This window comes from Salmo trutta, chromosome 21 (genome assembly GCF_901001165.1).
Source record: "Salmo trutta chromosome 21, fSalTru1.1, whole genome shotgun sequence".
NCBI lineage: Eukaryota > Metazoa > Chordata > Actinopteri > Salmoniformes > Salmonidae > Salmo > Salmo trutta.
Window position 1 is genome coordinate 3224069 of NC_042977.1, and position 25194 is coordinate 3249262.

At 41.4% G+C, this 25194-nt stretch overlaps 1 protein-coding gene across 5 annotated transcripts in view; it reads right to left on the reverse strand.

Moving 5' to 3' along the window:
- Window positions 1-25194, reverse strand: part of amph (amphiphysin) — a 120218-nt gene that overhangs the window by 79388 nt on the left and 15636 nt on the right. For all 5 annotated transcript variants that reach the window (XM_029703968.1, XM_029703966.1, XM_029703969.1 and 2 more), the window contains exon 2: window positions 9613-9693. In XM_029703968.1, the coding sequence (XP_029559828.1) occupies window positions 9613-9693 (81 nt within the window). The remainder of the gene's footprint in view (window positions 1-9612; window positions 9694-25194) is intronic.

Genomic DNA, 25194 nt, shown 5'->3' on the forward strand with positions numbered 1-25194 from the left:
CTTTCATCACATTCCCAGTGGATCAGAAGTTTACATACACTCAATTAGTATTTGTTAGCATTGCCTTTAAATTGATTAACTTCGGTCAAACGTTTCGGGTAGCCTTCCATACGCTTCCCACAATAAGTTGGGTGAATTTTGGTCAGGTTTGTAGGCCTCCTTGCTCGCACACACTTTTTCAGTTCTGCCCACACATTTTCTATAGGATTGAGGTCAGGGCTTTGTGATGGCCACTCCAATGCATTGACTTTGTTGTCCTTAAGCCATTTTGCCACAACTTTGGAAGTATCTCCATTTGGAAGACCCATTTGCGACCAAGCTTTCACTTCCTGACTAATATCTTGAGATGTTGCTTCAATGAATCGATATAATTTTCCCTCCCTCATGATGCCATCTATTTTGTGAAGTGCACCAGTCCCTCCTGCAGCAAAGCACCCCCACAACATGATGCTGCCACCCCCGTGCTTCACGGTTGGATGGTTGGTTCATGGTTGGGATGGTGTACCTCTGAGGAAGCACAGTTCCCGCTCAGCCCAGTCAAAACTGTTCGCTGCTCTGGCACCCCAATGGTGGAACAAGCTCCCTCACGATGCCAGGACAGCGGAGTCAATCACCACCTTCCGGAGACACCTGAAACCCCACCTCTTTAAGGAATACCTGGGATAGGATAAAGTAATCCTTCTAACCCCCCCCCCCTTAAAAGATTTAGATGCACTATTGTAACGTGGTTGTTCCACTGGATATCATAAGGTGAATGCACCAATTTGTAAGTCGCTCTGGATAAGAGCGTCTGCTAAATGACTTAAATGTAAATGTTTTTCGGCTTCCAGCCTTCACACTTTTTCATCCAAACATGGTTATTATGGCCAAACAGTTCTATTTTTGTTTCATCTGACCAGAGGACATTTCTCCAAAAAGTACGATCTTTGTCCCCATGTGCAGTTGCAAACCGTAGTCCTGTTTTTGAAAGGCGGTTTTGGATCAGTGCCTCCTTTATGCTGAGCGTCCTTTCAGGTTATGTCGATATAAGACTCGTTTTACTGTGGATATAGATACTTTTGTAACTGTTTCCTCCAGCATCTTCACAAGGTCCTTTGCTGTTGTTCTGGGATTGATTTGCACTTTTCACAGCAAAGTACGTTCATCTCTAGGAGACAGAACGTGTCTCATTCCTCAGTGGTATGATGGCTGCGTGGTCTCATGGTGTTTATACTTGCGTACTATTGTTTGTACAGATGAACGTGGTACCTTCAGGCATTTGGAAATTGCTCCCAAGGATGAACCAGACTTGTGGAGGTCTACAATTTATTTTCCTGAGGTCTTGGCTGATTTCTTTTTGATTTTCCCATGATGTCAAGCAAAGAGGCACTGAGTTTGAAGGTAGGCCTTGAAATACATCCACAGGTACACATCCAATTGACACAAATTATGTCAATTAGCCTATCAGAAGCTTCTAAAGCCATGACATTTTCTGGAATTTTCCAAGCTGTTTAAAGGCACAGTAAACTTAGTGCATCTTAACTTCTGACCCACTGGAATTGTGATACAGTGAATTATAAGTTAAATAATCTGTCTGTAAACAATTGTTGGAAAATGTACTTGTGTCATGCACTAAGTAGATGTCCTAATCGACTTACCAAAACTATAGTTTGTTCACAAGAAATGTGTGGAGTGGTTGAAAAACGAGTTTTAATGACTCCAACCTAAATGTATGTAATCTTCCGGCTTCAAATGTATATCAACAAATTGGCGAGGGCACTAGAACAGTCTGCAGCACCTGGCCTCACCCTATTAGAATCTGAAATCAAATGTCTACTGTTTCCTGATGATCCGGTGCTTCTGTCCTCAACCAAGGAGGGCCTACAGCAGCACCTAGATCTTCTTCACAGATTCTGTCAGACCTGGGCCCTGACAGTAAATCTCAGTATGACAAAAATAATGGTGTTCCAAAAAAGGTCCAGTTGCCAGGACCACGAATACAAATTCCATCTAGACACCGTTGCCCTAGACACAAAATACTATACATACCTCTGCCTAAACATCAGCGCCACAGGTAACTTCCACAAAGCTGTGAACGATCTGAGCGACAAGGCAAGAAGGGCCTTCTATGCCATCAAAAGGAACATAAAATTCCACATACCAATTAGCATCTGGTTAAAAATACTTGAATCAGTTATAGAACCCATCTGCTCACCAACCAATAATTCACAAAATGGGACAAACACCAAATTGAGACTCTGATTGCAGAATTCTGCAAAAATATCCTATGTGTGCAACGTAAAACACCAAATAATGCATGCAGAGCAGAATTAGGCCGGTATCCGCTAATTATCAAAATCCAGAAAAGAGCCGTTAAATTCTACAACCACCTAAAAGTAAGCGATTCTCAAACCTTCCATAAGAAAGCCATCACCTACAGAGAAATAAACCTGGAAAAGAGTCCCTAAGCAAGCTGGTCCTGGGGCTCTATTCACAAACAGACCAGCAACATAATTAGACCCAACCATATCATGAGAAAACAAAAAGATAATTAATTACTTGACACATTGGAAAGTATTTACAAAAAAACAGAGCAAACTAGAATGCTATTTGGCCCTAAACAGAGAGTACACCGTGGCAGAATACCTGACCATCGTGACTGACCCAAAATTAAGGAAATCTTTGACTATGTACAGACTCAGTAAGCATAGCGTTGCTATTGATAAAGGCCGCCACATACTGCCACAAAATGAGGTCTGGTGATTTCACCACCAGAAATGCATGCCGTGTCTTGAATGTGTGTGTGTGTGTGTGTGTGTGTGTGTGTGTGTGTGTGTGTGTGTGTGTGTGTGTGTGTGTGTGTGTGTGTGTGTGTGTGTGTGTGTGTGTGTGTGTGTGTGGAATGAGCTGGCAGTAGTGTGTGCATGTGGGAGCGAGCCTTTCACACTACTCATGTCACACAATGGGATTGCAGCAGTAATCTAGACCATATTCATTTAAATTTACTAAATACTTGATCTGTTTTATCTGTTTGCTAGTTTCACTGTGTACAGTCTTTGCAATGTCTGTTGTACATTGTGATATTTCTCTGTTTTCTTGTGCATAAAGCGATTTGAACGATTATATGCTGTAGAAATATAATTATAATTATTATTGTGTTATAATAATATATCAATACCTTAATGATATTATAGTAATGGTAATATGATAAATTGATTACGTGAACCTAATCCAAAGCAACAGAGTTCAAATGTACTCAGTTGCTATTCAAATCACATTTTAATGGTCGCATACCCATATTTTGCAGATGTTATCGCAGGTGCAAAGAAATGCTTGTGTTTCTAGCTCCAACAGTGCAGTAATACCTAACAGTACCAAACCATACACACAAACCCCCCAAATTAAAAGAAATATCAGAACGAGCAATGTCAGAGTCTGGAATACATATGACCAATGTTGGAATCAAATCCACAACCCTGATATTGCAAGTACTTGATTAACAATATTATATTAGTAAGTAAGCCCTGTCCAAGCCAAATGGCCCATAGGGCAGGAGCTTATCTCCTGTTTCTGCAGCGTGAGGCAGCTTGATGTACATGTCCTGGACAGGAGGACACTAGTCTGTCGCAAGGCCTTACCCCAAATCTATATGTCCTTAAAGGATATATAGTGCCTTCAGAAAGTATTCATACCCCTTGACTTATTCCACATTCAAAATAGATTCAATATTTATTTTTTCTAACCCCACTACATACAATACCCCATAATGACAAAGTGAAAACATGTCTTTAGAAATGTTTGCTAATTTATTGAAAATTAAATACAGAAATCTAATTGACATAAGTATTCACACCCCTGAGTCAATACTATGTAGAAGCAGCTTTGGCAGCGACTACAGCAGTGAGTCTATCTGGGTAAGTCTCTAACAGCTTTGGCAGCGATTACAGCAGTGAGTCTTTCTGGGTAAGTCTCTAACAGCTTTGGCAGCGATTACAGCAGTGAGTCTTTCTGGGTAAGTCTCTTAACAGCTTTGCAACATGGATTGTACAATATTTGCTAATTATTCTTTAAAAAAATGTCAAGCTCTGTCAAGTTGATTGTTGATCATAGCTAGACAGTCATTTTCAAGTCTTACCATAGATTTTCAAGCCAATTTAAGTCAAAACTGTAACTAGGTCTCTCAGGAACATTCAATGTGGTCTATGTAAGCAACGTCAGTGTAGATTTGGCCTTGTGTTTAGGTTATTGTCCTCCTGAAAGGGGAATTTGTCTCCCAGTGTCTGTTGGAAAGCAGACTCAACCAGGTTTTCCACTAGGATTTTGCCTGTGCTTAAAGCACTGTATTCCGTTTCTTTTTATCCTAACAAACTCCCTAGTCCTTGCCGATGACAAGCATAGTCATAACATACTCATGTAGCTCGGTTGGTAGAGCACGGAGCCTGCAACGCCAGTGTTGTGGGTTCGATTCCCATGGGGGACCAGTATATGAAAATGTATGCACTCACTACTGTACTTAGCATCTGCTAAATTATATAAATGTAAAACATGATGCAGCCACCACCATGCTTGAACATATGAAGAGTGGTACTCAGTGATGTGTTGTGTTGGATTTGCCTCAAATGTAACGCTTTGTATTCAGGACAAAACGTTTTTTTTGCAGTATTACTTTAGTGCCTTGTTGCAAACAGGATACGTGTTTTGTACTGGCTTCCTTTTTTTCACTCTAATTTAGGTTAGTATTGTGGAGTAACTACAACATTGTTGATCCATCCTCAGTTTTCTCCTATCACAGCCATTGAACTCCAACGGTTTTAAACTCACAATTGGCCTAATGTAGTGACTGGGTGTATTGATACACCATCCAAAGTGTAATTAATAACTTCACCATGCTAAAAGGGATATTCATTGTCAGATTTTTGTTGTTGTTTACCCATCTACCAATAAGTGACCTTCTTTGTGAGGCATTGAATCTGTGTTTGAAATTCCCTACTCAACTGAGGGACCTTTCATATAATTGTTTGTGTGTGGTACAGAGATGGGGTTGTCATTCACAAATCATGTTAAACACTATTATAGCACACAGAGTAAGTTCATGCAACTTATTATGTGATTTGCTGAGAAAAGTTTTACTCCTGAACTTAGTTAGGTTTGTCATAAGAAATGGGTTGAATACTCATTGACTCAAGACATTTTCATTTGTATTTAATTTGTAAAAATCGAAAAAAAATATATAATTCCACTTTGACATTATGGGGCATTGGGTGTAGGCCAGTGATAACAAATCTAGATTTAATCCATTTTAAATTCAGGCTGTAACACAACAACATTTGGAAAAAGTCAAGGGGTGTGACTTTAAAACATCTTAACTACTTGTGACTGTAGGAGAATTTGCAAAAGTCACTTTTTGGCACTCTGCCACTGTGTCCATTCCAAGATGTGCTGTTCATCAACAAAAACAAATCTCTCAAATTTTGTGAACAAATTTGTTTACATCTCATTTCTCTTTTGCCAGGATAATCCATCCACCTGACAGGTGGCGTATAAAGAAGCTGATTAAACAGCATGATCATTACACAGTTGCACCTTGTGCTGGGGACAATAAAACAGAGCCACACGTCTCAAATTTTGAAGGAGTGTGCAATTGGTATGCTGACTGCGGGAATGTCTGCCAGAGCTGTTGCCAGATAATTGAATGTTCATTTCTCTACCAACGTTGTTTTAGAAACTTTTGCAGTACGCTCAACCAGCCTCACAACCTCAGACCACATATAACCATGCCAGCCAAGGACCTCTACATCCGGCTTCTTCACCTGCGGGATCGTCTGAGACCAGCGACTCGGACAGCTGATGAAACTGTGGGTTTGCATAACTGAAGAATTTCTGCACCAACTGTCAGAAACCGTCTCAGGGAAGCTCATCTGTGTGCTCGTCGTCTTCACCAGGGTCTTGACCTGACTGCTGTTCGGCGTAGCTGACTTCAGAAGGGCAAATGCTCACCTTCGATGGCCACTGGCACTGGGGCTGGGAACTCTCATGAACTTATCCTCTGCAGCAGGTGGGCCTTCCTTTCCTGTGGCGTTCCTCATCAGAGCCAGTTTCATCATAGCTCTTGATGGTTATTGCAACTGCACCTTTTTTTTTTTTATTGATCTAATTTCACCTTTATTTAACCAGGTAGGCCAGTTGAGAACACATTCTCATTTACAACTGCGACCTGGCCAAGATAAAGCAAAGCAGTGCGACAAAAACAACAACACAGAGTTACACATGAGGTAAACAAACGTACAGTCAATAACACAATAGAAAAATCAATGTACAGTGTGTGCAAATGAAGAAAGATTAGGGAGGTAAGGTAATAAATAGGCCATAGTGGCGAAACAATCACGATTTAGCATTAACACTGGAGTGATCGATGTGCAGACGATGATGTGCAAGTAGAGATACTGTGGTGTAAAAGAGCAATAAAAAATAATAAATAACAATAAGGGGGTGAGGTAGTTGGGTGTGCTATTTACAGATGGGCTGTGTACAGGTACAGTAATCGGTAAGCTGCTCTGACAGCTGATGCTTAAAATTAGAGAAGGAGATATAAGTCTCCAGCTTCAGTGATTTTTGCAATTCGTTCCAGTCATTGGCAGCAGAGAACTGGAAGGAAAGGTGGCCAAAGGCCGTGTTGGCTTTGGGGATGACCAGTGAAATATTCCAGCTGGAGCGCGTGCTATGGGTGGGTGTTACTATGGTGACCAGTGAGCTGAGATAAGGCGGGGCTTTACCTAGCAAAGAGTTATAGATGACTTGGAGCCAGTGGGTTTGGCGACGAGTATGTAGCGAGGGCCAGCCAACGAGAGCATACAGGTCGCAGTGGTGGGTAGTATATGGGGCTTTGGTGACAAAGCAGATGGCACTGTGATAGACTACATCCAATTTGCTGAGTAGAGTGTTGGAGGCTATTTTGTAAATGACATCGCCGAAGTCAAGGATCAGTAGGATAGTCAGTTTTACAAGGGTATGTTTGGTAGCATGAGTGAAGGAGGCTTTGTTGTGAAATAGGAAGCTGATTCTAGATTTCATTTTGGATTGGAGATGCTTAATGTGAGTCTGGAAGAAGAGTTTACAGTCTAACCAGACACCTAGGTATTTGTAGTTGTCCACAAATTCCAAGTCAGAACCGTCCAGAGTAGTGATGCTAGTCGGGCGGGTGGGTGCGGGCAGCAATCGGTTGAAGAGCATGCATTTAGTTTTACTTGCATGTAAGAGCAGTTGGAAGCCACAGAAGGAGTGTTGTATGGCATTGAAGCTCGTTTGGAGGTTTGTTAACGCAGTGTCCAAAGAAGGGCCAGATGTATACAGAATGGTGTCATCTGCATAGAGGTGGATCAGAGAATCACCAGCAGCAAGAGCGACATCATTGATATATACAGAGAAAAGAGTTGACCCGAGAATTGAACCCTGTGGCACCCCCATAGAGACTGCCAGAGGTCCGGATAACAGGCCCTCTGATTTGACACACTGAACTCTATGTGAGAAGTAGTTGGTGAACCAGTCAAGGCAGTCATTTGAGAAACCAAGGCTATTGAGTCTGCCGATAAGAATGCGGTGATTGACAGAGTCGAAAGCCTTGGCCAGGTCGATGAAGACTGCTGCACAGTCCTGTTTCTTATCGATGCTGCTTATGATATCGTTTAGGACCTTCAGCGTGGCTGAGGTGCACCCATGACCAGCTCGGAAACCAGATTGCATAGAGGAGAAGGTACGGTGGGATTCGAAATGGTCTGTGATCTGTTTGTTAACTTGGCATTCAAAGATTTTAGAAAGCCAAGGCAGGATGGATATATGTCTTTAACAGTTTGGGTAGAGGGGGATGACCACGGTAGCTTTCCAATTTTTGGGGATCTCAGAAAATATGAAAGAGAGGTTGAACAGGCTAGTGATAGGGGTTGCAACAATTTCGGCAAATAATTTTAGAAAGAGAGGCTCCAGATTGTCTAGCCCAGCTGCTTTGTAGGGATCAAGATTTTGCAGCTCTTTCAGAACATGTGGGTGAAGGAGAAGCGGGTGGGGACTTGGGTAAGTTTCTGCGGGGGGTGCAGATCTGTTGGCCGGGGTAGGGTTAGCCAGGTGGAAAGCATGGCCAGCGGTAGAAAAATGCTAATTGAAATGATCGATTATCGTAGATTTATTGATGGTGACAGTGTTTGCTAGCCTCAGTGCAGTGAGCAGCTGGGAGGAGATGTTCTTATTCTCCATGGACTTTAGTGTCCCAAAACTTTTTGGAATTAGTGCTACAGGATGTATATTTCTGTTTGAACTGACTGTGTATATTGGTTCATGACTTCCCTGAAAAGTTGCATATCGCGGGGGTTATTCGATGCTAATGCAGAACGCCACAGGATGTTTTTGTGCTGGTCAAAGGCAGTCAAGTCTGGGGTGAACCAAGGGCTATATCTGTTCTTAGTTCTATTTTTTTTGAATGGGGCATGCTTATTTAGCACTTTTAAAGAGCAACCAAGCATCCTCTACTGACGGGAAGAGGTCAATATCCTTCCAGGCAACCCGGGCCAGGTCAATTAGAAAGGACTGCTCGCTGAAGTGTTTAGGGAGCGTTTGATAGTGATGAGGGGTGGTCGCTTGACCGCGGACCCATTACGGATGCAGGCAATAAGGCAGTGATTGCTGAGATCCTGGTTGAAGACAGCAGAGGTGTATTTAGAGGGCAAGTTGGTCAGGATGATATCTATGAGGGTGCCCATGTTAACGGATTTAGGGTTGTACCTGGTTGGTTCCTTATTAATTTTTACAGGAGCAGCCAACAAGTGCTCAGCATATATGGAAACTCCTTCAAGACTGTTGGAAAAGCATTCCTCATGAAGCTGGTTGAGAGAATGCCAAGAGTGTGCAAAGCTGTCATCAAGGCAAAGGGTGGCTACTTTGAAGAATCTCAAATATAAAATATATTTTGATTTGTTTAACACTTTTTTGGTTACTACATGATTCCATGTGTGTTATTTCATAGTGTTGATGTCTTCACTATTATTCTACAATGTAGAAAATAGTAAAAATAAAGAAAAACTCTTGAATGAGTAGGTGTGTCCAAACTTTTGACTGGTACTGTACCTTCAAATAAAAGGTGAAATTCTGTACTCTTGCCTCATATGAAACATTTGATCTCAAATTAGTGATCCTGTAGCCAAATAATGTTTATGAGAAATTATCTAGTTTGATGGGATGGGCAGTTTGTTATATTTAAAGTTACAAGAGAGAAAAGAAAGAGAAACACATTTAATATAAAGTAATTAGTTAAAACATCAATCAAAAGGGCACTTTTTATATAGTAGGGCAAAATGGCAGGTGCTTCAGCACCCTTAGGGCTCCATCTGCTGTCCAAATACATGTATGAAACAAGGGTGTCTGGAGAAGGAATCCGTTCACCAGGCATCGTAGTATTGTTTTTAATTTACATGCAATCAGAGAAACATCAGGTCCCATTTTGAGAGTGTGGGAGAACTGGACCGGGGAACAAACTCCCAACCTTCCAATCTCAGGGTGGACACTCCAAACAAAAGGCCACTGAGATGGTACCTGACAAAATGATGTAATATAATGCGATAGAACAAAGACATTGGCCTTCCTCACCTCCTGTCGCTTGAAGTTCTGGACGGCTTGATCAAAATGGTCATCTTTCGTCTCATCCGCCTTTCCCAGTTTCTGCAGTACCTGGAACCAAATGAAAACAAGATGTTCTGAGACAGTCTGTGAAATAAGCATCAATTAGCCACTTTTGCTGCTGATAGGAGTAGGGTGTATTGCCCCTAGATACTGATTTTGGGTCAGTTTTGTATTTCCCCTTAATAGTTAAAGGTCCAATGCAGTCGTTTATATCTCAATATCAAATAATTTATGAGTAACAATTAAGTACCTTACTGTGATTACTTTCAAATAAAAATGGTAAAAAATAAACGAAAATAGCTTCTTAGCAAAGAGCAATTTCTCAAGCAAGGATTTTACTAAGACTGTCTGGGAGTGGACTTAGCGAGGGGCTTAATTGGACGAGCCACATGTAGCACAAAAACTAGCTGTTATTGGCAGAGAGGTTTGAAACTCTGTTATTGGTCTACTAACTAACTGGTGATGTCGCTAAGGTAGGCCAAAACTACCTCGCACCAAAACAGGCTGAAATGTCAGGCAGTATTTTCAAACAGCTATTACACTAAAAGGGCATTATCATTATTTTCACAATTTCACAATAATATTCCTAACTCAGTGTGGAAATATATGAATAACACAGGAAAATCATGTTTCTGACTGCACTGGGCCTTTAAGGTTAGGATTGGGGGAGGAGAAGCTGATCCTTGATCTGCATTAGGGGAAACTTCACCCCAGAGATTAGTACACACTCATCTATTTAAAATCAAATTTGATTTAATTGCATTTAAAATCGCAACACACTTTATAGCACAAAAATAAAATAAAGGCAATAAAAAAACAATAGAAGAAAGCATATTACAGACTTGCCAACTAGATTGAATATCAACTGAATTGCATTCTAGTTGAACTGGGTACTGGGTACTGGTTGCTAATGAGTACAGCATTTTCAAAAGATACACTACATGACCAAAAGTATCTGGACACCTGCTCGTCGAACATCTTATTCCAAAATCATGGGCATTAATATGGAGTTGGTCCCCCCTTTGCTGCTATTACAGCCTCCACTCTTCTGGGAAGGCTTTCCACTAGATGTTGGAACATTGCTGTGGGGACTTGCTTCCATTCAGCCACAAGAGCATTAGTGAGGTTAGTGAGGGCACTGATATTGGGCAATTAGGCCTGGCTCGCAGTTGGCATTCCAATTTATCCCAAAGGTGTTCAATGGGGTTGAGGTCAGGGCTCTGTGCAGGCCAGTCAAGTTCTTCCACACTGATCTCAACAAACCTTTTCTTTATGGACCACACTGTGTGCACGGGGGCATTGTCATGCTGAAACAGCAAAGGGCCTTCCCCAAACAGTTACCACAAAGTTTGAAGCACAGAATCGTCTAAAATGTCATTGTATAGTGTAGGTTAAGATTTCCCTTCACTGGAACTAAAGGGGCCTAGGCCGAACCATGAAAAACAGCCCCAGACCATTATTCCTCCTCCACCAAACTTTACAGTTGGCACTATGCATTCGGACACGTAGCGTTTTCCTGGCATCTGCCAAACCCAGATTAATCCGTTTGACAGCTAGATTGTGAAGTGTGGTTCATCACACCAGAGAACGCGTTTCCACTGCTACAGAGTCCAATGGCGCATGGTGATCTTAGGCTTGTGTGGGGCTGCTCGGCCATAGAAACCCATTTCATGAAGCTCTCGACGAACAGTTATTGTGCTGACGTTGCTTCCGGAGGCAGTTTGGAAGTCGGTAGTGAGTGTTGCACCCGAGGACAGACAATTGTTACGTGCTGTGCTTCAGCACTCGGTGGTCCTGTTCTGTGAGCTTGTGTGGCCTACCACTTCGCGCCTGAGCCGCCGTTGCTCCGAGCGGTTTCCATGGGACAGCTCTAGCGGGGCAGAAATTTGACGAACTGACTTGTTGGAAAGGTTGCATCCTTTGACGGTGCCACGTTGAATGTAACTGAGCTCTTCATTAAGGCCATTCTACTGCCAATGTTTGTCTATGGAGATTGCATAGCCGTGTGCTCGATTTTACACACTGGTCAGCAACGGATGTGGTTAAAATATCCGAATCCACTAATTTGAAGGGGTGTCCACATATTTTTGTATATACAGTGGGGGAAAAAAGTATTTGATCCCCTGCTGATCTCAGGAGGGATTTTTTCCCACTCCTCTTTGCAGATCTTCTCCAAGTCATTAAGGTTTCGAGGCTGACGTTTGGCAACTCGAACCTTCAGCTCCCTCCACAGATTTTCTATGGGATTAAGGTCTGGAGACTGGCTAGGCCACTCCAGGACCTTAATGTGCTTCTTCTTGAGCTACTCCTTTGTTGCCTTGGCCGTGTGTTTTGGGTCATTGTCATGCTGGAATACCCATCCACAAAACATTTTCAATGCCCTGGCTGAGGGAAGGAGGTTCTCACCCAAGATTTGATGGTACATGGCACAGTACATGGCCCCGTCAAATGATGCGGTGAAGTTGTCCTGTCCCCTTAGCAGAAAAACACCCCCAAAGCATAATGTTTCCACCTCCATGTTTGACGGTGGAGATGGTGTTCTTGGGGTCATAGGCAGCATTCCTCCTCCTCCAAACACGGTGAGTTGAGTTGATGCCAAAGAGCTCCATTTTGGTCTCATCTAACCACAACACTTTCACCAGTTGTCCTCTGAATCATTCAGATGTTCATTGGCAAACTTCAGACGGGCATGTATACGTATTCTTGAGCAGGGGGACCTTGCGGGTGCTGCAGGATTTCAGTCCTTCACGGCGTAGTGTGTTACCAATTGTTTTCTTGGTGACTATGGTCCCAGCTGCCTTGAGATCATTGACAAGATCCTCCCGTGTAGTTCTGGGCTGATTCCTCACCGTTCTCATGATCATTGCAACCCCACGAGGTGAGATCTTACATGGAGCCCCAGGCCGAGGGTGATTGGCAGTTCTTTTGTGTTTCTTCCATTTGCGAATAATCACACCAACTGTTGTCACCTTCTCACCAAGCTGCTTGGCGATGGTCTTGTAGCCCATTCCAGCCTTGTGTAGGTCTACAATCTTGTCCCTGACATCCTTGGAGAGCTCTTTGGTCTTGGCCATGGTGGAGAGTTTGGAATCTGATTGATTGATTGCTTCTGTGGACATGTCTTTTTTACAGGTAACAAGCTGCGGTTAGAAGCACTCCCTTTAAGAGTGTGCTCCTAATCTCAGCTCGTTACCTGTATAAAAGACACCTGGGAGCCAGAAATCTTTCTGATTGAGAGGGGGTCAAATACTTATTTCCCTCATTAAAATGCAAATCAATTTATAACATTTTTGACATGCATTTTTCTGGATATTTTTGTTGTTATTCTGTCTCTCACTGTTCAAATAAACCTACCATTAAAAGTATAGACTGATCATTTCTTTATCAGTGCAAAATCAGCAGGGGATCAAATACTTTTTCCCCCCACTGTATTGTGTTTCTGCTGCCTTGTTATACTTCAGAAAAATGTAATTGTGTGAATAAAAGCAAAATAAATAGCGCTTTCAATAGGATTCTCCACTCTTGAATGACCTCAACTGTCCCCAGGCATTCCCAAAGCTCCGTTCACACTACACAATTGTATAATTCCTACAATCGTATAACCTTTCACGCTACTTGATTTCTATTATCAAATTTGCTTTCATGTTTACTGACCGTTTACTGGAACCAAGGATGTCAGACATTTCTAGAATGTGCATCGGGGATAATCAATATGAACCTTGTTTTCATTTAGTTCCTCAAGCCTGTATGACCATCGAGAGCCTTTACACAGCGCTCGTATAAACTTTCAGAGCATGATCATAACATTTGTGGCGAATATCGTGTAGTGTGAAAGCCGTTTTAATTCACGCAATCTGAAAATAGGGTTTGATAGGCTGTGCAAATGTATAATGTAGGCCTGTGTGCAAATACAGAATGTGCACGCTTTCATGCCAGGAGAATAGAAATGATTGACTATTCAACATAATCTGAAATGATTGACAACTCAACATCATCTGAAATGATTGACAACTCAACATCATCTGAAATTACTGATGTCATGTGACAATCCGAATGGAACATGAGCGATTAAGGCCTATGAACTATCTCCTATGGCTATCTGCGATGGACTATTTATTTTCCACCCTTCTGCAAAACGAATTGCTCATTCTGTTTGTGCATATTCTGAATTAATCGGACTGGTGATTTATCATTTTTCTCAGTGTCATGGCCTAGGCCAATTGACCAGAATTTATTTAATTAATCTGAAGGGAAGCACTTCATTTTGAGTGGATATACTGTTATATTCTATGTTTTGCAGTTGTTGTTTTGTTTCCCTATTGTATGGATATCAAAGGTATTGTTCTGCTGAAATTGATTGTACAGATTTAATTAGGGTATATTTAATCTTAAGAGAAAACCATTTTAGAGGGGATACTTCTATACGTTTTTTCTATCCTTTTCTATATTTATAATGCGTTATTCATAATTTGGGGTATTGGTAGTTAATATTGGGATATTGATATTGATTGTCTCAAGTGAATTAATTAAGATGAAGGGAAGGAGTTCATCTGGAGAGGATACATGATATATTCTATCCTCTATATGTCACATTGGCAAAAATGATTTGGGAGACAGGCGCAGGAATGCGTAATATATATATTTTTTTATTAAGCCCAAATTCTGGCGTGCCGTGTAAAGGCACAGGGACGAAGACCAAACAAACACGTAACAAAACACAGGGTAGAAACCCAAACAGAAGAGCGAGGAGTACCTCGAATAAATAACACAAACCCACAATGATTAACACATGGGACGAGACCCGTAAATATCTGCGCAATCCACAAGGGCACGAAAGCCCAAAACACACAGCACAGGTACTCACACGCACCAACGGACATTGTAACAATAATGGACAGCCCAATGGAAACCAAAGGGCACACTTATATAAAGTACTAATCAGTGGGAATAGGGGACAGGTGTGCGTAATGGAAGTTCCGGAGGGATCCGTGACACTATATTATTTTTCCTCTTGCATTCTCAATTCTGGGTATTACTGTCAGCTAAAGGTTTGCTAATATTGATTGCCTTTGTTGGCTGCTGTGTTTTTTCATCCTTTTTTACATTTATTTAGAACTGTTCATGCTGGTCTCTTTTCTAGACAGTTCATCATTTCTTGTTTTGTTATATCTTGCTAGTTATTGGCCATCTCTTTATCTCTATTGACCACTCCTATGAACTCAAATCAGCTATCTAGGTTATAATGACCATGGAGTAGACGCTCCTCCCACCTCCCACCTCGGGCCTCTTTAGGTTTTAGGCTGAGGGGCGTCGGGAGGGCGAACGTTGTATGCAAGTAATTAATTATGGTAAGTATACTTGAAACTTGTATCTCATTATGGTAAGTGGTGACAGAAATATAGCCAGTTATAATTGTAATGGCTTAGCAGATAATAAGAAAAGACAATCAGTATTTACCTGGCTAAAAGAGAAGGAATATAATATCTAATGTTTACAGGAAACTCACTCTACATCTATTGATGAAGTTGTGAGGAAAAATGACTGGGGTGGCGAAATGTACTTCTGTCATGGGCAAAGAAATGAAAAATAGCTGATGATGTTAATTAATAATAATTTCAATGCGAATGTCCAAACTGTCCAAACAGATCCGCAAGGAAGGTGGGTCCTTTTGAATATGCTATTGGATGATAAACAGATTTGGCTCATTAATCTATATGGTCGAAATAAGGAGGATCTACACGTCTTTGAAAATATTCATAGCAATCTATTGAGCTCACAAGCAACAAATGATTGTATTATTAAGCAATATACCACGGCTAAGGGCTGTTCTTATGCACAACGCAACACGAAGTGCCTGGCACCTACCCCATTCAAAGCCACTTAAATCTTTCATCTTGCCCATTCACCCTCTAAGTGGTACACATACCATGTATGCTGATATGTTCGTATGTATGGCTGTGTTTGCTGATGTGTATATACAGTGCCTTCACAAAGTATTCATACCCCTCGACTTATTCCACATTTTGTTGTGTTAGAGCCTGAATTCAAATGTTTTATTTTTATTTTCTTCAAACATCTACAGACAATACCCAATAATGACTAAGTAAAAACATATTTTTTAGAAATGTTGGCAAATGTATTGAAAATGTAATGCAAACATATCTAATTTACATAGGTATTCACACCTCTGAGTCAATACAGCGATTACAACTGATTCTTTCTGGGTAAGTCTATGAGGCTTGCACACCTGGATTGTACAATATTTGCACATTATTCTTAAAACAATTCTTCAAGCTCTGTCAAGTTGGTTGTTGAAAATGGCTGTCTAGCGGTGATCAAGTCTTAACATAGATTTTCAAGCCAATTTAAGTCAAAACTGTAGCTAGGCAACTCATGAACATTGAATGTCTTCTTGGTAAACAACTCCAGTGTAGATTTGGTCTTGTGTTTTAGGTTATTGTCCTGTTGAAAGGTGAATTCATCTCCCAGTGTCTGGTTGAAAGCAAACTGAACCAGGTTTTCCTCTAGGATTTTGCCTGTGTTTAGCTCCAATCTGTTTCTTTTTAATCCCCCCCCCCCAAAAAAAACCGATCACAACTGAGTATTTCGTCCTTAACGATTACAAGCATACCCATAACATGATGCAGACACCACTTTGTTTGAGGGGTACTCAGTAATGTGTTGTATTTGTAATATTTTTTATTCTGTACAGGTTTCCTTTTTTTCACTCTGTTAATTAAGTTAGTATTGTGGATTAACTACAACATTGTTGATTCATCCTCAGTTTTCTCCTATCACAGCCATGAAACTCTGTAATTGTTTTAAAGTCACCATTGTCCTCATGGTGAAATCCCTGAGTGGTTTCCTTCCTCTCCAGAAACTGAGGAACCTTATAGATAATTGTATGTGTGGGGTACAGAGATGAGGTAGTCATTCAATAATCATGTTAAACACTATTTTTGCATACAGAGTGAGTCTATGCAACTTACTATGTGACTTGTTAAGCTAATTCTGTAGTCCTTAACTTATTTAGGCTTACCATAACAAAGGGATTGAATACTTATACAAGACTTTTCAGCTTTTCATTTTTAATTAACTTTGACTTTATGGGGTAGTGTGTAGGCCAGTGACACAAAATCTAAATTTAATCAATTTTCAAATTTAGGCTGTATTATGTTATGTTTTATGTGGACCCCAGCAAGAGTAGCTCCTCTGTGAGCAACAGCTAATGGGATCCTAATAAAACAAAGTCTGTTGTTGATCACGTTACTGATTCCAACCTCCAGTCCAGAGGTTATTTCATTGGTTGGAGTGAATTCGGTCAATTCAGGAAGTTCATTTTAATTCAATTCATAACTTGAAATGTTGGAAGTGAGCAACCGTCAACAACCCTCATGAACCGTCAACAACCCTCAACCCTCATCAAATATTCAAAAAAGGATTACAATAATGAGATGTATGCACCAGTCCAAAGAAAGGATAGGTGGGAGCTAGACAGCGCGTCAAGCTGCTTTGTGGACAACAACGCCCATTCTTAGGGCAGAGAGACATGCATCTTGTCAGTATATCCATCATCTTCGACAGGGTTCTTTGTAAGGCAAATGGTTCTATCTATTTAGGACCATAAAATGTTCCCCTATGGTGACAAGCTGAAGAACGCTCAATGGTTCTAGTTAGAACCCTTTTTTGGTGGTAGGCAACACACAATACTGTCAAAACATTTATACATTTTGACCATGAATAAGTAATCAATTGTGTACACTACGGTATGTATCACATGAAAGTGAGCAAGCACAAAGAAAACGCAACAAACAATACTGCCAGCTAACACACATCTACCTTAAGGGTATGACATTAACTCAGCTGATTGTGCTTTGTGAGTAGAAAACACAAAAATGGCTGACACTCAACACAAAACATTTTTGCCTGTATGAAATAAATATGAAATACCGGTAGAGCCTAAAACTCTGCACCAATTTGGTTTTGCTATTGTTACACTTGAATTATTCTTAGGCATGAGCTGCACCCATATGCAATCAGACTTTTACCATATGTCAAGTTGCTTAGAGCTATTCATTTGTGTTAGATCAGTGATTACTGATCATAGGAATGAACTGTGTTTGTAAAGCATTCAAACAGGGCCTGACACTAAGGCTGAAGGAGATGAGAGGGCATCCTGTCCCCCTGGACTATATGACACACTGAGGAGGACACAACGGGGGGGTGTAGGGGAAACACGGATGGTAGGGAACGCCCTCCTGGGGAATGACTGTCAGAGACAAACACCCTCCTCCTCTCCCCCGCCTCTCCCTGTGTATCAAGTTCCCCTCTCCCAAACAACCAGGGAGATGGCACAGATAGTCATGTGACATAAGCAGACACCACTGCTGTATCTGGTTACTGGCCCAACGGTCTTAACCGCTAGGCTACCTGCTGTCCTGTAACAAGGTAGAGGAATACAGAGACTGTCAACCACACCATACCAGTCAAAAGTTTGGAGACACCTACTCATTCCAGGGTTTTTATTTATTTTGACTGTTTTCTACATTGTAGAATAATAGTGAAAATATCAAAACTATGAATTAACATATGGAATCATCTAGTAACCAAAAAAAGTGTTAAACAAATCAAAATATATTTTATATTTGAGATTCTTCAAAGTAGCCACCCTTTGCCTTGCACACTCTTGGCATTCTCTCAACCAGCTTCAATAGGTAGTCACCTGGAATGCATTTCAATTAACAGCTGTGCCTTGTTAAATGTTAATTTGTGGAATTTAGACTGCGTGAATTAGGCTTTCATGATCGAATTGCTGCAAAGAAACCACTACTAAAGGACACCAATAAGAAGAAGAGACTTGCTTGGGCCAAGAAACACAAGCAATGGTCAATAGACCGGTGGAAATCTGTGCTTTGGTCTGATAAGTCCAAATGTGCGATTTTTGGTTTCAATCGCCGTGTCTTTGTCAGACACAGAGTAGGTGAACGGATGATCTCTGCATGTGTGATTCCCACTGTGAAGCATGGAGGAGGAGGTGTGATGATTTCGGAGTGCTTTGCTGGTGATTTATTTAGAATTCAAGGCACACTTAACCAGCATGGCTACCACAGCATTCTGCAGTGATACGCCATGCCATCTGGCTTGGGCTTAGTGGGCCTCAATAGTTTTTCAATAGGACAATGACCAAACCCACCTCCAGGCTGTGTAAGGGCTATTTGACCAAGGAGAGTGATGAGTGCTGCATCAAATGACCTGGCCTCCACAATCACCCGACCTCAACCCAATTGAGATGGTTTGGGATGAGTTAGACCACAGGGTGAAGGAAAAGCAGCCAACAAGTGCTAAGCATATGTGGGAACTCCTTCAAGACTGTTGGAAAAGCATTCCAGGTGAATCTGGTTTAGAGAATGCTAAGTGTGCAAAGCTGTCATCATCGCAAGGGGTGGCCACTTTGGAGAATCTCAAATCTAGAATATATTTTGATTTGTTTAACACTTTTTTGGTTACTACATGATTCCATATGTGTTATTTCATAGTTTAGATGTCTTCACTATTATTATACAATGTAGAAAATAGTAAAAATAAAGAAAAACCCTTGAATGAGTCGGTGTTGTCAAACGTTTGACTGGTACTGTAGTTCCTCTCTGTTGTATATGTGTGAGTCATACAGTTAGCTTTGTTCTTCTCTCTCTCATCCCCACTATGCCAGCAGTGCTTAATTGAGCCAGATCCTGCCGGAACAACACCTCTCAGATTTGACTTTGTTTGTTCCGGCACCTATTTGCCCAGATACGGTACCTCTCGCGGCATGATTTATTCATTATTTCACTGTTCGCACTGTAGACATTCTAATAAAAGCCATCAGCATTAAATCAAGTTGCCTACTTGTTATTTCTCCCGCCCCCCAGAAAGACCATCATGTAAAAGCACAGTGATCCTTCTACGTAATCATCCTATCCTGCCACACTGATTCCAGACCTGCTCTCTTGTTTGTACATAGAGGTTATGGGGAGGGCCAGTGGGGTAATTAACTGATCTTGACACAGGTCTTGGTAGTGGTGGTCAGCTAGTGAAGAGGTCCCTACGTAATCGGTCTCCCTACTGAATTTGAATCGTGGGAATGCCAAATAAAAAATGTATAAGAAAAGGCAATCGAGTTTGACATTTTTCAAGTCCAAAAATCCAGAGAAAGATGGTGAATCAAACCCAGAACGAGCTGTCAGTGCCGGAGGAGAGGAGTGAGGTGTAAACTGTTATTGATGGCAATGCTAATCCTGCCAGTTCAGCAATCACCACCGCACCTCCACTAGCTAGTAGGCTACTAGCAAGTCAGACTCACAGGGAGAGGGAGACCGGGAGCAGTGCATCCACCGGGTACTCGGAGGAGGTACAATCTGCAGTTCAAGAACAAGCAAACGTATAACCCCTGGCTTAACATGCAGAATTGAAAGTTGGGCTGTACAACATACCAAAAGGTAGGGAGCTTCAGTCTAGAAACAACTGGAGGGATTCAACTAGTAAAAGAGTGGGTGGAATGTACAATAAATGAACATCCTACGCATCAGAAGTTAAAAAAACAACAAAGAGCCCTCAGAAAAAAGTTTTTTGAACATGCCTGAACCAAGGTGCATTTGGTGGCAGCAAGCCTTGTAGACAAGGCTAAAGAGGACACCCAGGTTAACACTGAAAATGAACAAAATAAATAGACACTATGCCAGAGTCTTCAGAACAGCCTTAGGAGTTTAAACATCACAGCCACATGCCCGCTCATGGCTTTGAGCAAGAAGTTGACTCTCAGGAGTTAAATGGACTTGACATGGGGAGAGTCATTATGGGAGGTTTCACAGCACAGAACAAGTTTGTAATCTGAATATGTGCTTCATATTATCACATGGCCTACATTGATTTATTTTATTTGAAGTTATATTCCGATATTGCGATATTTGTTCTCCTGCTACATTGATGTCTTGAAAATTATATTCAATTCAGGTCTTGTAAGCCCGACAGCTGAGTATGTGTGCATATGGCAGGTGTTCTGCAGTGTCGTCTAAAAATGTTGCTGTACATTGATGTCTAGATAATTAGGCTATAAGAAATTCGGACTTGCGTAAGCCCGCAGCTATACTCAAGTATGTAGGCATACTGCAGTGACGTCTAAAATGCTTTGAACTAATTAGCACCTTGGATATTGCTGTCTATTTCACCACCATAGATAGTAGGCTACTTGGATAGTGCTGTCCGTTTCACCACCATAGATAGTAGGCTACTTGGATAGTGCTGTCCGTTTCACCACCATAGATAGTAGGCTACTTGGATAGTGCTGTTCGTTTCACCACCATAGATAGTAGGCTACTTGGATAGTGCTGTTCGTTTCACCACCATAGGTAGTAGGCTACTTGGATAGTGCTGTCCATTTCACCACCATAGATAGTAGGCTACTTGGATAGTGCTGTTCGTTTCACCACCATAGGTAGTAGGCTACTTGGATAGTGCTGTCCATTTCACCACCATAGATAGTAGGCTACTTGGATAGTGCTGTTCGTTTCACCACCATAGATAGTAGGCTACTTGGATAGTGCTGTCCATTTCACCACCATAGATAGTAGGCTACTTGGATAGTGCTGTCCATTTCACCACCATAGATAGTAGGCTACTTGGATAGTGCTGTTCGTTTCACCACCATAGATAGTAGGCTACTTGGATAGTGCTGTCCATTTCACCACCATAGATAGTAGGCTACTTGGATAGTGCTGTCCGTTTCACCACCATAGATAGTAGGCTACTTGGATAGTGCTGTCCGTTTCACCACCATAGATAGTAGGCTACTTGGATAGTGCTGTCCGTTTCACCACCATAGATAGTAGGCTACTTGGATAGTGCTGTCCGTTTCACCACCATAGATAGAAGGCTACTTGGATAGTGCTGTCCGTTTCACCACCAAAGATAGTAGGCTACTTGGATAGTGCTGTCCGTTTCACCACCATAGATAGAAGGCTGCTTGGATAGTGCTGTCCGTTTCACCACCAAAGATAGTAGGCAAAGGAGAAGAAAAAAAATAGCAATATGCGGATGAGGTAGTTGGGTGGGCTATTTACAGATGGGCTATGTACAGGTGCAATGATATGTAAGCTGCTCTGACAGCTGATGCTTAAAGTTAGTGAGGGAGGTAAGAGTCTCCAGCTTCAGTGATTTTTTACAGTTTTGTTCCAGTCATTGGCAGCAGAGAACTGGAAGGAAAGGCGGCCAAAGGAGGAATTGGCTTTGGGGGTGACTAGTGAAATATACCTGCTGGAGCGCGTGCTATGGGTGGGTGCTGCTATGGTGACCAGTGAGCTGAGATATGGTGGGGCTTTACCTAGCAAAGACTTATAGATGACTTGGAGCCAGTGGGTTTGGCGACGAATATGAAGCGAGGGCCAGCGAACGAGAGCATAAACGTCGCAGTGGAGGGTAGTATATGTGGCTTTGGTGACAAAACGGATGGCACTGTGATATTGGTATTTTACCAAATAGGGCTATCTTCTGTATACCACTCCTACCTTGTCACAACACAACCGATTGGCTCAAACCTAGGATGGTAAGAAATAGATTATATGACCTTTGGGTATCGTCTAACCAGGTTTTTAAAATATTGTACCCTTTCTCCCCCTGTTACTCTATATAAAGCACTCAGTAGTCAGTACTGCTTACTTGACAAACAGGTAAATATACCATATGTCTGTCTATTGTTGGGGCTGTAACCCTGTCCACCTACAATAATCAAATCGAATCATGAGCAACATTCCATATAGGACAATCACATAGGACCACATAGCCAAGATGCTCCATCTCAGAAGGTTATAGCAAGCCTGAGATAAAAATATAGAATGTGACTCTAGTTAAATCATCCTTGGTTTTATCGGGCGTAGCTACTAGTTTCAGAATGGTCACATTATCTGTCATTATTTTTCATTCGTACAAGGTGTGTGTTATTAACAGTTTCAGCAGGGTTTTTGGTTTGTCAACCTCTAACCGTAAACTCACATTTTACTCCAACTGTAGTTAACCACAACCCACCAACCTTCCCTGAGGTTGAAAGAAGACAACATGAGAAGATGAAAAAAAATATTGAAAACATTGCATGGATATTATGGAAAATACACTTGCATTTTCTCACTTGCGTGCCAATGGTATACAGTCTAAGGAGACTGTAAATATAGGGCAACTGCAAGGGTTCTTTGTTGGTTCATTAAGCAAATGCTAATATGAATGATGCGTCAGACAGACATCCCTAAGGTACCCTCTTTTGAACAGCTCGTCAGCTGTTTCAAGGGTCAGTCACTCCACTGAAATACTCTACTGCACCAATAGAATCACATTCTCAACAGTAGAACATGCAAATAATGGAGAAAACAACCAAGTAAAGCATCTACATACTGTGGACATATTCCACTACGGTCCTGGAGTACGGAAACACATCTGGTTTCATTCTTTGCTTCTTAACATGGACACTTGGGATGTGTTAATTAAGATATAGCGTAGTAGATCAATGTTTTGCAACAGTACCTCCTCTTTTTACTTCACCTTCACGCTTTCTGCCTACTGAACATGACCCAGGTGAAGGATTGATTGGCCACTGACAATTGAGCAATTAATTAACTAGGTAGGAAAGAAAACCAGCAGTACCTCAGCCCGTGAATAGTTCAATTACCCTCGTATACAGATGTATATTGAATTTGGGTGGGGAATGTATTAACAGAGGGTTGCCAGAATTGGGTAGTCTACTTCTTCTGTAATGTTGTTCTCTGATGCTTCCGAATGTGACAAAACATCACAACCTCCAGTCCCCGGTTTAGGCTAATGCTCTGAGTCACTGCCTTTGCTTTATATAGTCATGACCTGTTCTGTGATAACTCTTTATGAATTCTCCCTTCTCTGTAAAATCAGAAATATATACACTATCCTTCAGAGTTGTTCGCTCGAGTCACATGACTTGGACTCGAGTTACAAGAGACTCGACTTAGAAAATAAATAACTTCAGATTTGACTTGGAGCTTCAAGACTCTGGACTCAACTTTGACTTGAGAGTGATGACTTGGCAGGTTTTATAATCTCGAAATTATATGGCAAGATTTTGTAATGTTTTGTCACTCATTTTGTGGCACAGAGTCTACATGGATTACTTTTCACGCAGCAAGAGACAGTAGCTGCAGCATAGCCCTTGCAAAAAAAATCTGCAACAGATTGGCTAGTGAAACTCACACTGGGCCCTCTGATTGGACCAGCAAACTGTCAATCAACACAGGTCGGGTGAGCTAGCAAACAGATTGCTGATTTGCTGTGTACGACAAATGTCAAATTGTAGGGAGAGATGATTGCCATAATAAATAAATACGCAGCTCCAAAAATAGTTTAGTGATTAAGAATATTAACTGTTCACTTTGCAAGCCCACCAGCAACGGGGCAACAATTACTAGCATAGGCCTACTGGTCTTTCGGTATTTAAAAATAGCTTGAAATTGATCATTTACTTATGAAGCTTGCATTTGGAATTTGTTGTTAAAATGAATTATTACTGTGGCTAAGACTCACCATAGGCGCGTCTTTCCAAACTCCAACCAGCAGAGAGTGCTTTTTTTCTCTTGTTGAAATGTTTGCTGTTGCTTTCACACGTTTAAATGTATATGTGGTAAATCTATATGCCATGTAATCCTACACTAATTGCTGGTGTTTCATCATTCCATCCCGTACCGTTTATTGCAACACTTAGACACTTAGACACTTCTGTTTTCTGTGTAGTAGGCTTATGATACCTTTTCATTTAGCCAAACATTTCTTACCCTGCTCTGAGTGGGTGCAATGTTCATTGTGCACATGAACATTCGCAAGACTCATGAGGTAGAAGTTATGTTTATTCCATGTATGTTTCCCTATGTCTGTGTCCTGCGTCTCTGTCATTTTTATTGTGTAGTAGGAGCATGGGCACCTCAGTGTGCTTAGAACAGGCTATGTGGCCTGCGCTCTACGCTTTGGAGTCACAACTCTGAATAAGACAAAATGATTGTTCCATGTAAGTATGGTGTTGAAATATCACTAATAATCATTATTAATCAAACTTACAAATGTACCAATGGATGTGGAAATTGCCATTTACATTGTAGAACCAGTTTATTGGTTGTAATTGCCAAATTGGGTAAATGTATGGTCTTGGGGGCCAAGTGCCTGTATTATGTACCTCTTGGAGCTCTGTTACAGATTCCATTTGGTTTCTCAAGGGGAGGTTGTGCAGTCTTGTCATCTACCTGGGCCCGTCCAGATAGGACAGGTTAAGCCTGATTCAGAGGCTATTTCTTTTGGGCTATTGACCATGTATATTTGGTAAATCTACTTCTATATTTTGTATGATATGGTGCTTTCACCATTGGATCACCAAGATCTGTAAATAAATCTACACTGAGCATGTCAACCTGCCATGCCTTCTGCTGATTTCCTGCCCGTACGACTTCTACAAGGTCCATATTTTACAATTAGCCTACATAGGATAATCAAAATGTGTTGTAGACAAAACAA